Raw genomic sequence first — 12988 nt, forward strand, 5'->3', positions numbered from 1 at the left:
AATGATGAGGCCTATACTACAAACAAATTTGTTTGCATACTAACCTAGGGATATAAGCAGTAGAGCAGATTCTTCTCAAATACCATTTATTTTTAGTAGCAGAAGTGGCAGTAGATCTTTGACAGGTTTGCTTTTGGGAGGTTTATTTTTGTGATGCTGTCTTGTCTGTGACAGGGTTGGGCCAAATGGCTACAAGACAGTGATAGAAGGCAGATATATTAGCCCCAGGTTAAGTAGGTCCCTTTTCCCTGGGTACGGTAACAGGGAAGGTTCCAGAACAATTACGAACTTTCTGGAAACAATTAAGACAGACAGGCTGATTAGAACAACTGCAGCCAATCGAGAAGTGGCTAGAATAAATTAAGGCAGGCTAATCAGGGCACCTGGGTTTAAAAAGGAGCTCACTTCAGTTTGTGGTGTGCATGTGAGGAGCTGGGAGCAAGAGGCACTAGGAGCTGAGAGTGAGAACGCGGACTGTTGGAGGACTGAGGAGTACAAGCATTATCAGACACCAGGAAGAAGGTCCTATGGTGAGGATAAAGAAGGTGTTGGGAGGAGGCCATGGGGAAGTAGCCCAGGGAGTTGTAGCTGTCGCACAGCTGTTCCAGGAGGCACTCTAGACAGCTGCATTCCACAGAGCCCTGGGCTGGAAGGAGTAGAGGGTTCCTCCCAAACCTTCCAACTCCTGGTCAGACACAGGAGGAGTTGACCTGGACTGGGGGTTCACGAAAACAGCCAAACTGAGGGCTGCCGTGAATCTCTGAGGCGAGCAAATCCACCAATAAGCGCAAGACCCACCAAGGTAGAGGAGGAATTTGTTATATGTATTAAATCCCACCATAAGAGTAGATTACAGTATATAGTATATATTTTTTCCTTTTCAACCATAGCATCTCCATTCTCATTTCCCATGCCGTCCTAAGTCTCTTCACTACTTTCCAATTTCTTGTTACTCTGCAATGATCATGTATGTAGCTGAAAAAAATTCATTTTATTTCATGGCTTTCTGACTCTTGCACAATGTCATCCCATGACAAGGAACTTTTTCTGTTATACCTATACGCCCTGCATACTTGGATCTACCTTGATAGACATGGACCCTATAAATTCCTAAATCTAGACAATTCACAATACCAGGGAATTAAGATTGTTGTGTTGGGGTTATTGTGGTATTTTGCAAATTTGGCAATTTCATCATAGTAACTTTACTGTACAGATTTTGAAAATTTCACTGTTATCCATTCTGGAGGTGCTTGCACAGCTTTTCCATTAGATTAACATATTTTGGGATAAATCCAAGGTATTATTTCTATATTACATTTAAAGACTATATGGGCCTGATTATGATCTAATTTAGACTGGTGTAAATCAACAGCAATTTCCATTTAGTCAGTGGAGTTCTACCAGAGTAAAACTGTTGGGAGGTCTGAAAAAGACCCCCAGACATTGCACTAAAGAACAAGATTATGCAAATAATTTGATGCCTTCTTCAACTACTACTTAGTAATCTTAGTAAGCCTTCACACAAAAATACATACAGTTCTTCTGGATAAAAGAGTGCTGTCACAGTATGAACTGATGCATAGTTGTCTTGTTGAGGCTACAGTCTAAGATGTTAAAACAGTAGAATGAGGCACCCAAATATTATTCCAATGACTGTATGTGGCTTCAAAGGAAATGCAGATAAATGACAGTGGAGTGAAAAGGGTATCTGTGAACACAAACTTTAAAAGGAAATAGTAGAAGAAAATCATGCCTCTGTTTAACACGTATTGATCAATGGACTGAAGCTGGCTTTAGATACTAATGACAAGCTGGATGGTGAGGCCCGAGTACTATGCACATATTTTAGTTACAAAACAAAAAGAGAAACTGTAAGATGAATTAACTTATCTACTTTGATCTATCTACTGTGGGAAAAAGAATGTAGGTTTAAATTAAACTGGATACTAGAAGTATAATGTCTCTGCAACCAAAAGGAGAACAGCTTTATTCATGAAAGTAAAATGGGTCTTAGCATTTCAGCAGGAGCATACTGTCCAAGCTAAAGCTGGAACTAGCAGGATAGTGAAGCAGAACAAGCAAAGAATCTGCAGCTTCTGAAGGAGCTATTCATATTGCTATCAAGTGTTTTCAAGTGGTAAAAAAAGGAAATCAGAGTGGGAATAGTTAAGTGTGTACAGAGGCAGATTTAAAGGAACAGAGAACCTGTATACAAATCACCTTTTCTAGGATTCTATTGTTGACATTCTGCAGTCATCCTTACCACCAAATGACAATTCCTTATTACAAAGAATCAGTTCATGAACAATCTTGTTTCAAAATTGACCTCATTATGCAAAAGGCATCAGTCACTTTTCTAGAATACCTATTTTACTGTTCAATTAAGAGAAGTATTCTTTCAACTCCTTGTTGCAATCATATTAAGGAAGTGTCAATTTACAGTGAAAAACAAACAAGCTTTCCTACCCAGGTGGTTCCTAATAAGGATGACAAAGGAAAAGGCCACCAAATATAATAATTGCAGAATAAGTCTATTAAAAAACTGAAATGCCACAGTGATTGCCATAAGCTAGTTAAAAGTAAACTGGAAAGCTGAAACAGAATTTTGAAGTCATGAATTCTAAATACTCTATCAAGTTACAATTTTCATATGATATCAAACATCTGTGTTGAAAAGACTGGGTAAAACTAGGTGCTATGTGCACTATAGTCTTCAAAAAGTCTTCTAGTGTGTTTAAGGTTTGTATTAAATAAATAATTTATTTACTGCTTTATTACTTATCTCTTTAAATCTAAGATGCCACAGTAATATTGTGAAGAGAACATTGATATTATGAACAAAGATACACCATCAAAATTAGCTGTGAATTAAACAAGAAGTGTTAAAAAATACTGCTAAAGTACTGTACACTAAAAAATGCATTCTCTCTGGACTAGATTCATGAAGGATACCTAAAGATGCAATTAGGTGCCTAAATCCAACATTTAGGCAGCAGCGACACTCACAAAGGCACCACTCAGCTTCTGCCTAACACCGTAGGTGGCCATGTTTCCACTGGTAGACACGCGTAAAGCCAACAAAGCCTGATGATGCCCCACAGCTAACTAGCTGTTCAGAGCTCGCGCTCATGCCTTAGCCCCCATAGGATTCTCAAACCTGACATTCTCGCACCTATCTCATGTGTGGGACCCAATCTGGTAGCTGTACTCAGAGCGTACCCAACTCACACAAAAGACAGCTGGAAGGTCAGGAGGGAGCGAACGCGTCCACCCAGTGACCAGGGCACTCATCTGAAACATGGGAGATCCACTTTTGAATCCCTATTCAGCCTGATTTGGAGCAGGGACTTGAACCCAGGTTTTCCAACTCCCAGGTGAGTGCCCTAGCTGCCAGGCTATTGGCTCAGTCTCTCTTGTTGAAGCTATTCTACTTTGTATAAATACTGTAATTAAATATTTATTGGAGCAGGGACTTGATTCTCCCACAAACTAGGCAAATAACGTAACCACATTATTGGCTATAATAGGATGGGTCTCTCTCATTTTATTGTGAAAAAGGGCTGACCGGGTTTAGAAGACTAGATCCCCAACTGCCTCTCTCTGATCTGTCAGTCAGGTGCCTCAGGCCCAGATCAATGAGAGTGAAGTGCTGAAGAACCTTTGTGAAGCCCCACTCCTCTCCTCAGCATTTCATTCCCAGCTAGCTTAGGTGGCTCCCCACTCAGCTTGCTGGCTTCTGAGCATCCCTTTGTTAATCAGTCAGATAATTCTCCCAGGATAATGCAGGGGAGCCTGAGCATGCTAGGGCTGTGAACTTCACTGGGTGGCTGGCTGCCTAGGGGCTAGATGTTGCAATGCCTATGTCCCATTTGTGAATCTAGCCCTCTTTCCCTATGTATTTAGATTTGTTAGTCAATTTTAGAAACAAAGGACCAGCTACTCTCAGATGTTTTATTTGTATCGACTTGTTTTTAATGTTCATTTTTATTAGCATTTCCACAGTATAACTAGTGTTATATATAACAAAGTAAAAATCCTATTAAATCTTTTTATTTTTATAAACAATGTAAAAACTAAGATTCCTACTTTCACCTATTAGTTAGAGGTATCTCCTGAACGTACCCACACAGGGATTTGTGAATGTCTTGCAAACCTCACAAGAGGGGTCCCTGCAGGTACAGTATCCTCTGAATACCAAAGAGACCCAGCTTTTCTGGTTCAGGGATCAGCTACTTTCTTGGCTGTGACTCTTGAGATTGTGTACAACAGAAAGGGTGAGGAGAGAAAGTGCTGCCTTTATTTGTAAAGAACACAGCTCTACAGAGGGAGCTCACTCAACATAATAAGGGTTGATGTAGAGAATTACTGGTAAGAGACTGACCCAAGATTAGAATCTACAGTTTACGCCTAGACCACTATGCCACAGTGCATCTCAGTAAAGGCATTGCATTTTTCTGTGCCTTAGTTCAGCTAATAAGCCTTTGTGCTTTCCTAGTGTTTTTCCTTGCTATATTATATATAAAAGCAAAGCACTTTACAAATTTGGGTAAGCATGATTAGCTCAATTTTACAGTTGGTTTAACTAAATAAAGTGTATGTAAGGTAATTTGTATGTAAGGCAATATGGTCTTGAGGATATGATATGAGTCTATTATATCAGTTATCAAGGTTTTCTTCTTAGCTCAGTCACAAAATTCCTATACAAGCCTTGGCATGCCTCTCAAACTCTAATCCTCAATTACAATACCTGGAATATGGGGCAAATCATGTCAGTCCACGTTGGAATGGTGGTAGGAGTTCTCACTGAATGAAGATTGTGGAGTGCATAGATTTATTAAGGATTATCAGTGGAAGAGATGAAGATACAAATCAAGACCTGTGTTTATTTCCTTCGATCAACGGAGAATTTTAATGGAAAATATAGCAGAAGTCATTATACTGTGAAAGTAGAATGAATTATATTGAAATTATAATTCATTAAAGAAATGCTACTTGAAGGGTTTGTTGAAATGTAGTTGTCAGGAAGAAAAACATTAAGGAGTGTGAGACAATGGGTCCTCAAACTAATTAACTTCAAGCTCCTACTGAGCTAGGAGATTGGTAAACATTAGTATGCAAATAAGATATGTATGTATATTTGTCAGTTTCTGTTTTCTTTTGTCTCTTATGTTAAATTGGCTTTGGCTTATTGTATAAATAAGTTAGCTTGAGCCTCAGAGAGGGGCTCACATATCTGGGTGCACTGGCAAAGCACTTTGCTAATAAACAGAGTGGTCTGACAAATTACGTGAGTCCTGAATCTGACTTTGACAATACCATGGAGATTCCTTTTATTTTTCAAAACCAGCCTGACACAGATTGGAAGATAACAACTAATAGATACTCCACTGCCATGTGTTCTTCTTTCTCCATCACTAAACCAACTTCTGTACTTTTAAAATAATGACAGTTTATGAACCTTCTTAACAACTCTGCTCTTGAAAAACACCTCTTGCATGACCCAATATCAAAATTTACCTCCCTTTCAAATTTTGTAGTGCAATGGGATTTAACTGGGCAGATACAAACAATAGACACTTGGAAAAAGTGTTAAGAGGAACAATTTTGAAGTATTGTAATATCAAAATACAGTATAGGTATATGTTCTGAAAATTTTGCAAGTGCTAATTAGGCGGAATTCTAAAAAAGTTTACAAGTGTGTGGAATTTTTTTTCTTTATTTTTGGGGGTAGAATGAGTTACAAGGGGGCTCACGGTCAGCAGAGAGGGTACTGTCTCTTCCTAAGAACCCACACATGTGCTGAGCTGGGAGAAAAATCCTCGTCATACAGCTCCAAAAGTACAGTATACAGCTAAAGTATAATTTCTTAGCTGTCAGCTCTAAGAAGAGCTAAAGCCACTTTTGGCCATCTGTAGGATATGTGTAGCTTCACGCTGCAGTGAAAAGCTAGTTGTGACATGTAGCTACATAGGTTAGTGAAAGGCTGTGGTGGGGGGAGCTTCTGGAGCCTTTCCCTGTTACCAGGGTCTTCATCTGTGGAGTGGAAAGGCTCCCGCAGTGGGGAGCTGGTTGAGCTTTTGCCTGCTTCAGGTAAGGACTCTGGAAATGAGCAGCTGCCAGACTCTTTCCCTGTGGCAGAGGAAGGCTCCAGTACCAGGGAGCTGGCAGCACCTTTCTTTGTTGCCAGAGACCTTATCTACAGCTGCAGAAGGCTCCAGCAGTGTGGAGCTGCCAGAGTCTTTCCTTGCTGCCAGAGCCTTTTCCTGCAGCAGGGAAAGGCTGCCGCAGCTGGGAGGCAGTGGGTCACTACATGACTGAAAATTAGGGCAGTCGATTAATCACAGTTAACTCAAGTGATTTTTTTAATTGTGATTACTTTTTTTGAATTAAATATAGTGATGAATCGCACTAGAATACCAATAGAAATTTATTAAATATTTTTGGATGTTTTTCTACATTTTCAAATATATCAATTTCAATTACAACACAGAATACAGCACATATTGTTCATTTTAAGAACACTTTCACTGCAAAATTGACAAAATGCAAAGAAGATACCAATGTGAAATTTCTAAAGATAGCTACAGCATTCGACCCAAGATTTAAGAAACTGAAGTGCCTTCCAAAATCTGAGAGGGATGAGGTGTGGAGCATGCTTTCAGAAGTCTTAAAAGAGCAACACTCTGATGGGGAAACTACAGAACCCAAACCACCAAAAAAGAAAATCAACCTTTTGCTGGTGGCATCTGACTCAGATGACAAAAATGAACATGTGTCGGTCTGCTCTGCTTTGGATCATTATCGAGCAGAACCCATAATCAGCACAGACACATGTCCTCTGGAATGGTGGTTGAAGCATCAAGGGACATATGAATCTTTAGCGCATCTGGCATGTAAATATCTTGCGATGCTGGCTAAAACAGTGCTATGCAAATGCCTGTTCTCACTTTCAGGTGACATGGTAAACAAGAAGCAGGCAGCATTATCTCCTGCAAATGTAAACCAACTTGTTTGTCTGAGTAATTGGCTGAACAAGAAATAGGACTGAATGGACCTGTAGGCTCTAAAGTTTTACATTGTTTTATTTTTGAATGCAGGTTTTTTTTGTACCTAATTCTACATTTGTAAGTTCAACTTTCATGATAAAGAGATTGCAATATGGTACTAGTATTAGACACATTGGAAAATACTATTTCATTTGCTTTTTACAGTGCAAATATTTAATAAAAAATAAATATAAAGTGAGCACTGTACACTTTATATTCTGCATTGTAATTGAAATCAATATATTTGAAAATGTAGAAAACATCCACAAATATTTAAATAAATGGTATTCTATTATTGTTTAACAGCACGATTAATTGTGATTAATTTTTTTTAATCACTTGACAGTCCTACTAAAAATAGTAGTGCAGATGGGAGGCATGGCTTGGGAAAGTAGAGCGTCTGTAGGGTATATACTCAGGTACACACCTACACCCAACATGCATGTCTCTTCTCTATTCACCTAAGTTGTGCCTCACAGTCTACAGCATTGCTTAAAACCATAGTGGAAGGGCTACCTGAGTGCATACCATACATGCCGCTGAAAGAAGTGTGCAGTGTAGTCGTAGCATTGCAACTGTGGTGGGTCCAGTGTAGCAGGTGGGTTAAAATGTATCTCATATGAGGTCCCTGTAACCCAATGGCTTGCTTGAGTATGGGGCCTGAGCATCACACTGTGCAGTGAGGTGGTATGCCTCCATTTCTTGTGCAACATATGGCTCCATGTATTTCATCTCTCTTACCTCCTGAGTGGAGGAGAGGAATGGACTGGGGACTCCAGCTTCCAGCCTAAGTCCTTGGGCAGGCCTGAGGGTATACAGGTGTCATGGTGCCCAGTTAAAATCCCCACTGGAACAGCCCTGCTAGGTAGTTTGCAGAGTAGTCCCCCATTGGATAATAGTTTTAATAAAGTTGCAGCCTCCACATTTAAGCAGACTATAGCATAGTCGTCTCATTGTGTCTGCATCAATGGGTAATAATTGTGAAGAAAATAGGTTGTAATTAAGCAACTCTAGCCAATGAGTTATCAAGGTAATAACTAAATGGGAAGGTTGAAGAGGTAGTACCAAGCGGTGTTTGAATAAGAGGGAGACAAAGAAATGTTAAATAAAACTCAATTCCAAATCAGGGGAATTTTTTAAATGATCTGTAAATTCTACTTCGCCAAAACATTCACCATACTCCTTCCTTTAGAGTAATCTTCAGTCTTGTAGCCAAAACAGTTTTCCAAGGTAAAATTACAGGAGTGCTGAAATCAAGGGTTTATTATGGACGCTGGTTGCAATCTCATTAATTTTTTACATAATACCACTCTGTGTATACACTCCATGTGTATATGTGTATATATGTGTAAACACAGACACAAACACACATATGCATTCAAAAATAGTAAAGCAGATGAAAAGAGCATGCTGCGTACCTGTCTACCAAGAACTAGTAATGTCACGAAGAATATAAAGAGAGACACAGAACCCATTGTCTTCAGGTCTTTCAATATTCCTGGCCTGTAAAAAAGAAACACAGCTAAAATGAATTCAAAAAGGAAAAAAAACCCTGTAATCTTAATACTTAATCACAGTCTTGGTTTCCTCCCTTCATTTCTGTGCTGTAAACTCCTTGCACAACTTTTTAGTAACCAAACTAAAAACTTTAACATAAATTGCTTTATTGTTTTCTGGAATATTAAAACTGTACTACTAAATATATTTATATAATGGGCCCTGCTTTCTGACTGTACAACGTAAATCTGGAGAATAATATTAAATTTAATATATTCAATGCTTTTTTTTGCCTGTTAAAGGAGAGTTTCTGATTGCTTTTCAATATGTTGGTATAAGTAGACTGTAGAGAGAGTTTGTGATGGCAGTACTATATTCTGCTTCCATACTGTAGTGACTAACCACGTCTCTTGAGTGTGAAGAAGTGAAATGAAATCATAAGGTACCAAGAGGCTTCTTAAGCTCAGAACCACACAAGGCAAGAACCACACTAATCACCTCCCTTGGACAGCTTATTAAAACCCCGAGTTCCTTTGAGATGAGAGAATGTATGGCGAGGGATCTGGTCTACACTTCCAGAAGCTGATCTACATGAGCAAGGCCACTGTTGCTCCCACTGGTGGGAAAGTTTTAAGAAAAATGCTAGTGTAGAAATAACCTTAGTGGCAAAGTGCAGGTAGTCAAAGGTGTATGAGAAATGTAACATATCAAATGCTTCTGCAGTATATCACAGGGATGTCAACTACACGTGTGGTGTGTATTATACTGTGTACCTGAATACATCTCCTCACTCCCCCATTTGTGTGTTACACTTTGCATTTTCAAAGGTAAACAGAAACACAATGCTAGTCTCACTATTCTATTCAGATTCTTATTCCATGGTATCCTAGTGCCTTAAGATCTGGCTCAGTGAATGGAGTTAGAAGGCAAAGTACTGGAATTCTACTCAAAGCACTCATGATTTTCTACCATGGCGTATGCACTGCCTACACATGCTACCTTTATAAAAATGTATTTTTAAGAAAAGGTTGGGTAGAAGTAACACACGTCCTTTCTACACTGTAACAGGGAGGTTCAGGACACAATTATCTTGCCCACAGCAAAGACCCAAGTAATTCGATGCAAAATATATATTCATCCATGTAAGAAGTCATTCCCAATTACACCCATTCCTTTGCCCCCTCGAGGAGTAGTTTCTGCACAGGAAAACCTCTCTTTGCTCTGAGAAGCACGTATTATATAGTTAACAATTTAAGACAAATGCCCTAATTCTGGGGAAAAAAGATGCTCTGTCTGTGTGCAAAAAACCAACAACACATGTTAACAGGGTTCAGGTAACAAAGAGCTAATGCCTAATATCCTTTTTTATGACAACACAAATCAAACCATAATATAGTGCAAACATCAGATGATTTATGCAGTCTGAACAGGTTTATTTCTTTTATTCTAATACTGTTACATATACAATCAAATCATATATTTTGCACACAGGAGTCAGTTGTTATCTTGAATTGGGATTTGTAGATGTGTATATATATATTTTTTAAAAAAAAAATCCAAGCTCTGTTCTGCTCTGCTACACAAGCAATATTATTAATTGTCTTTCCCCTAGTAGCATGCTAAAATAACCAACCTACCTTTTCATAGGTGCCATTGCATACAGGAATTTGTTGTAATCATCCAGTGTGGAGCCATGAGTGTGCAGAAGGATGACATTGTAGCCCACCAATGCAATCAGCATGATCACCATTTTCAACTCATAATTTATCCGCAGGAAAACAGAACAGGATATCAGCCCCAAAATGCAGCTATAGATAAAGTACTGGCACATGGAAACCAAACAAGACAAACATTTAGGATTCGACCTAGTGAATATTAACTGGAGAGAAGAAAGTAATTTGTAATAAAATGGCCACATTAGCTTTACAAAAATGATTAAACCCCCATATAAATTAAATAGGAAATCTCTCATTACTATCAAATAATCAAACAGAACCCTGTGGACATTTATACTTCAAAAAAAAAAGGTAGCTTTTCTTAGGCCAAGTATATTTTATTTCTTATTAAGATATTTCTGGAACACTGCTGGCTTGTCGACAGAAGTATGTTTGACTGAACCTGAATCACCATATACTCATTTTGGGAGATCTCTGAGTGCTTTGCACAGCACAATCAGCCGTAGTTAACTTGTGATTTTAATTTTTCTCCAGTGCTTCTTATAATTTATTGCTGCTTGAAATAAGCAAAAAGTAATTCTTGTTCAGAATTACTTATATTAAATCTTCATTTAATCTTGTGAGTTCAATCTATATAAAGTAGCAGAATCCATTTTTCTACTATGTAAGCATTACTACTTTTGAAAGTGGTTTTCATACTGGAAAAATGTTAATGTTTGTGCATCCAAAAAGAAACACAAAGATCAACAAACTTTGTTGTGAAGAAAAGAGCACCGGTTAGAAACAGACAGCCCAATTTGCAAATGCTGCCTCAATGGGTGTGCCTGATTCAAGTTGAGAAGCCAAAAATGTAGGTACCTCAGATTGCTGTGCATTTTTGAAAACATAACCCTAAGGTTGTCTATTTCATTTTTTTGGTTATGTCTATACTACAGCCTATGTCAGCATAATTTATGTCACTCGGGGGTGCGAATATTCCACCCCCCATGAGCAACATACGTGATGCCCACATAAGCGCTGGTGTGCACAGCGCTATGTCGGCAGGAGAGCTGCTCCCACTGACACAGCTTCTGCTGCTCACAGAGGTAGCACAGAGCATCTTCACCAGACGTGCCACTGCAGCACTGTACATACAGACATGGCCATGGTTCTTATACATTAGCTTAATGCTCTTCTGTCTGGTTCCCAACACTGCATGGGGATGTTTAAATCCTGCAAGAATCGTGTTTTCAGTTAAACAAAATTTAAAGCCATGGAACCATTTGTATTTGTAGCAAACCTACCTTTTGGATTTAAACTACTAGGCAGTTTCATTAAAGCACTGTGATTTGGACCTTTCTTTCCCCACCTCAATCCCTCAGAGCTGGGGAATGGGGCAGGGTGGGGTGGGGTATGCCTAGACCAGGGTGTAAAACTGTGCAAAAAGCTGCCACCTCTGCATAGCCACCTAACTAATTCTTGCAAAAGATCCATACGGCCAATAGAACGGACAGGATAGAGGGCACAGATAGGGTTTGAGGAAGGAACAGCAAGGGGTAAAACATATGAAAAGTCAATACCACTGGAATTACCATTAATGTGTGTTGTGAGGTTTCTGATCCCTCTCAGCGAGCACAAAACTGCAATCTAGCAAACTAGTGGCACAATAGCTTTCTGGCCAGCCATTTTCTGCCCTGCCTAGATCAGCATGGAGGAAGAGTTCATCTGCATAGCTGGCCAGAATCTATAGATTTGGGGGACTTTTATATAAAGGATTGCTTTGCTTCTCATGTACTTGTAGCCTCACCACTAGTCTTTGCCCTCATACCCCTGCAGCGCTCACAGAAGATGGGTACAGAATACCCAGACAGCAGCTATTTCAAAGCCACAGAACTGCGCTATTCCCAACTCTTGTGATTTGCTCAAGAGACTTGTGGTATTTGGTATTTTTCTTAAAGCTTCAGGCCCTGGAGTGCTGTGATTCTGAGATTTTCAGCATTATTTAGAAAGAAAAAAATAAGTTGATAACCCTCATGGCTGTGGAGGACAGCTTGAAAATACAAATTCAAAGGGCTCAACATCCAGAGGCACATAAAAAGAACTCCAAATACATTATAAAACATCTCATGATATTCTGGGAGCTGAGTAATAAATTTTGAACATTTGAGGCTGGCAAGACTGGAATTGTTATTGTATTTTGTCTCTCACAGGAGGAGATCATATGGGTCTAAAAGATATAAATTCTGCATAACTTCTAACATTTGGAAACCATTTTGCAGCCTCCTAACAAAACAAAAAGACAACCAGTCCCTTTGCAACCGATTAAGTATTGCCTGACAAGTCTTGTATAACAGAGGTATGCACAGTAATGTAACTAAGAACATCTCATATTGCTGCAAAAAATATTAATTATCATGGTTCCAAATAGGGCTCAATTCTTCTGGGATTGAAGCATTTTAAAAATCTCTTATTCATTCATTCTAGTCTACATACTCAACAGATCTGTCAGCTTCACTTTTTATAAGTCACAGGCAGTTTCTCTGTGGGAGTAATGTTTAATGCCATTATACACATATACAAAAGACTGACTTTTAGTTTAAAAAAAGAATGTTTTGCCACCACGAATGTTCAATGTATCATCCAATAAACATAGAATAGTTTTATCTATACATTTTTAATTTTTCTAAATCAGTGATTGATTAATAATTCAAAAGGATTTTGCCTCTCCCCTGCTGTCTTTATCAAGCCAGAAATTATGAGCTCTGAAATGCTTTGGGTGGTTTAGGA

General features: G+C 38.9%; 1 protein-coding gene across 6 annotated transcripts in view; it reads right to left on the reverse strand.

Annotated features, from left to right (window-relative positions):
• ADCY2 (adenylate cyclase 2) overlaps positions 1-12988 on the reverse strand; it is a 434372-nt gene that overhangs the window by 20134 nt on the left and 401250 nt on the right. For all 6 annotated transcript variants that reach the window (XR_012157385.1, XM_073332378.1, XM_073332375.1 and 3 more), the window contains 2 exons: positions 10184-10368; positions 8468-8552 (listed from right to left, as the gene is read on the reverse strand). Coding sequence is in view for 5 of the 6 variants with exons in the window: in XM_073332378.1 (XP_073188479.1) it covers positions 8468-8552; positions 10184-10368 (270 nt within the window). In the remaining variant the exon portion in view is untranslated. The remainder of the gene's footprint in view (positions 1-8467; positions 8553-10183; positions 10369-12988) is intronic.

Source organism: Lepidochelys kempii, chromosome 2, assembly GCF_965140265.1.
Source record: "Lepidochelys kempii isolate rLepKem1 chromosome 2, rLepKem1.hap2, whole genome shotgun sequence".
NCBI lineage: Eukaryota > Metazoa > Chordata > Testudines > Cheloniidae > Lepidochelys > Lepidochelys kempii.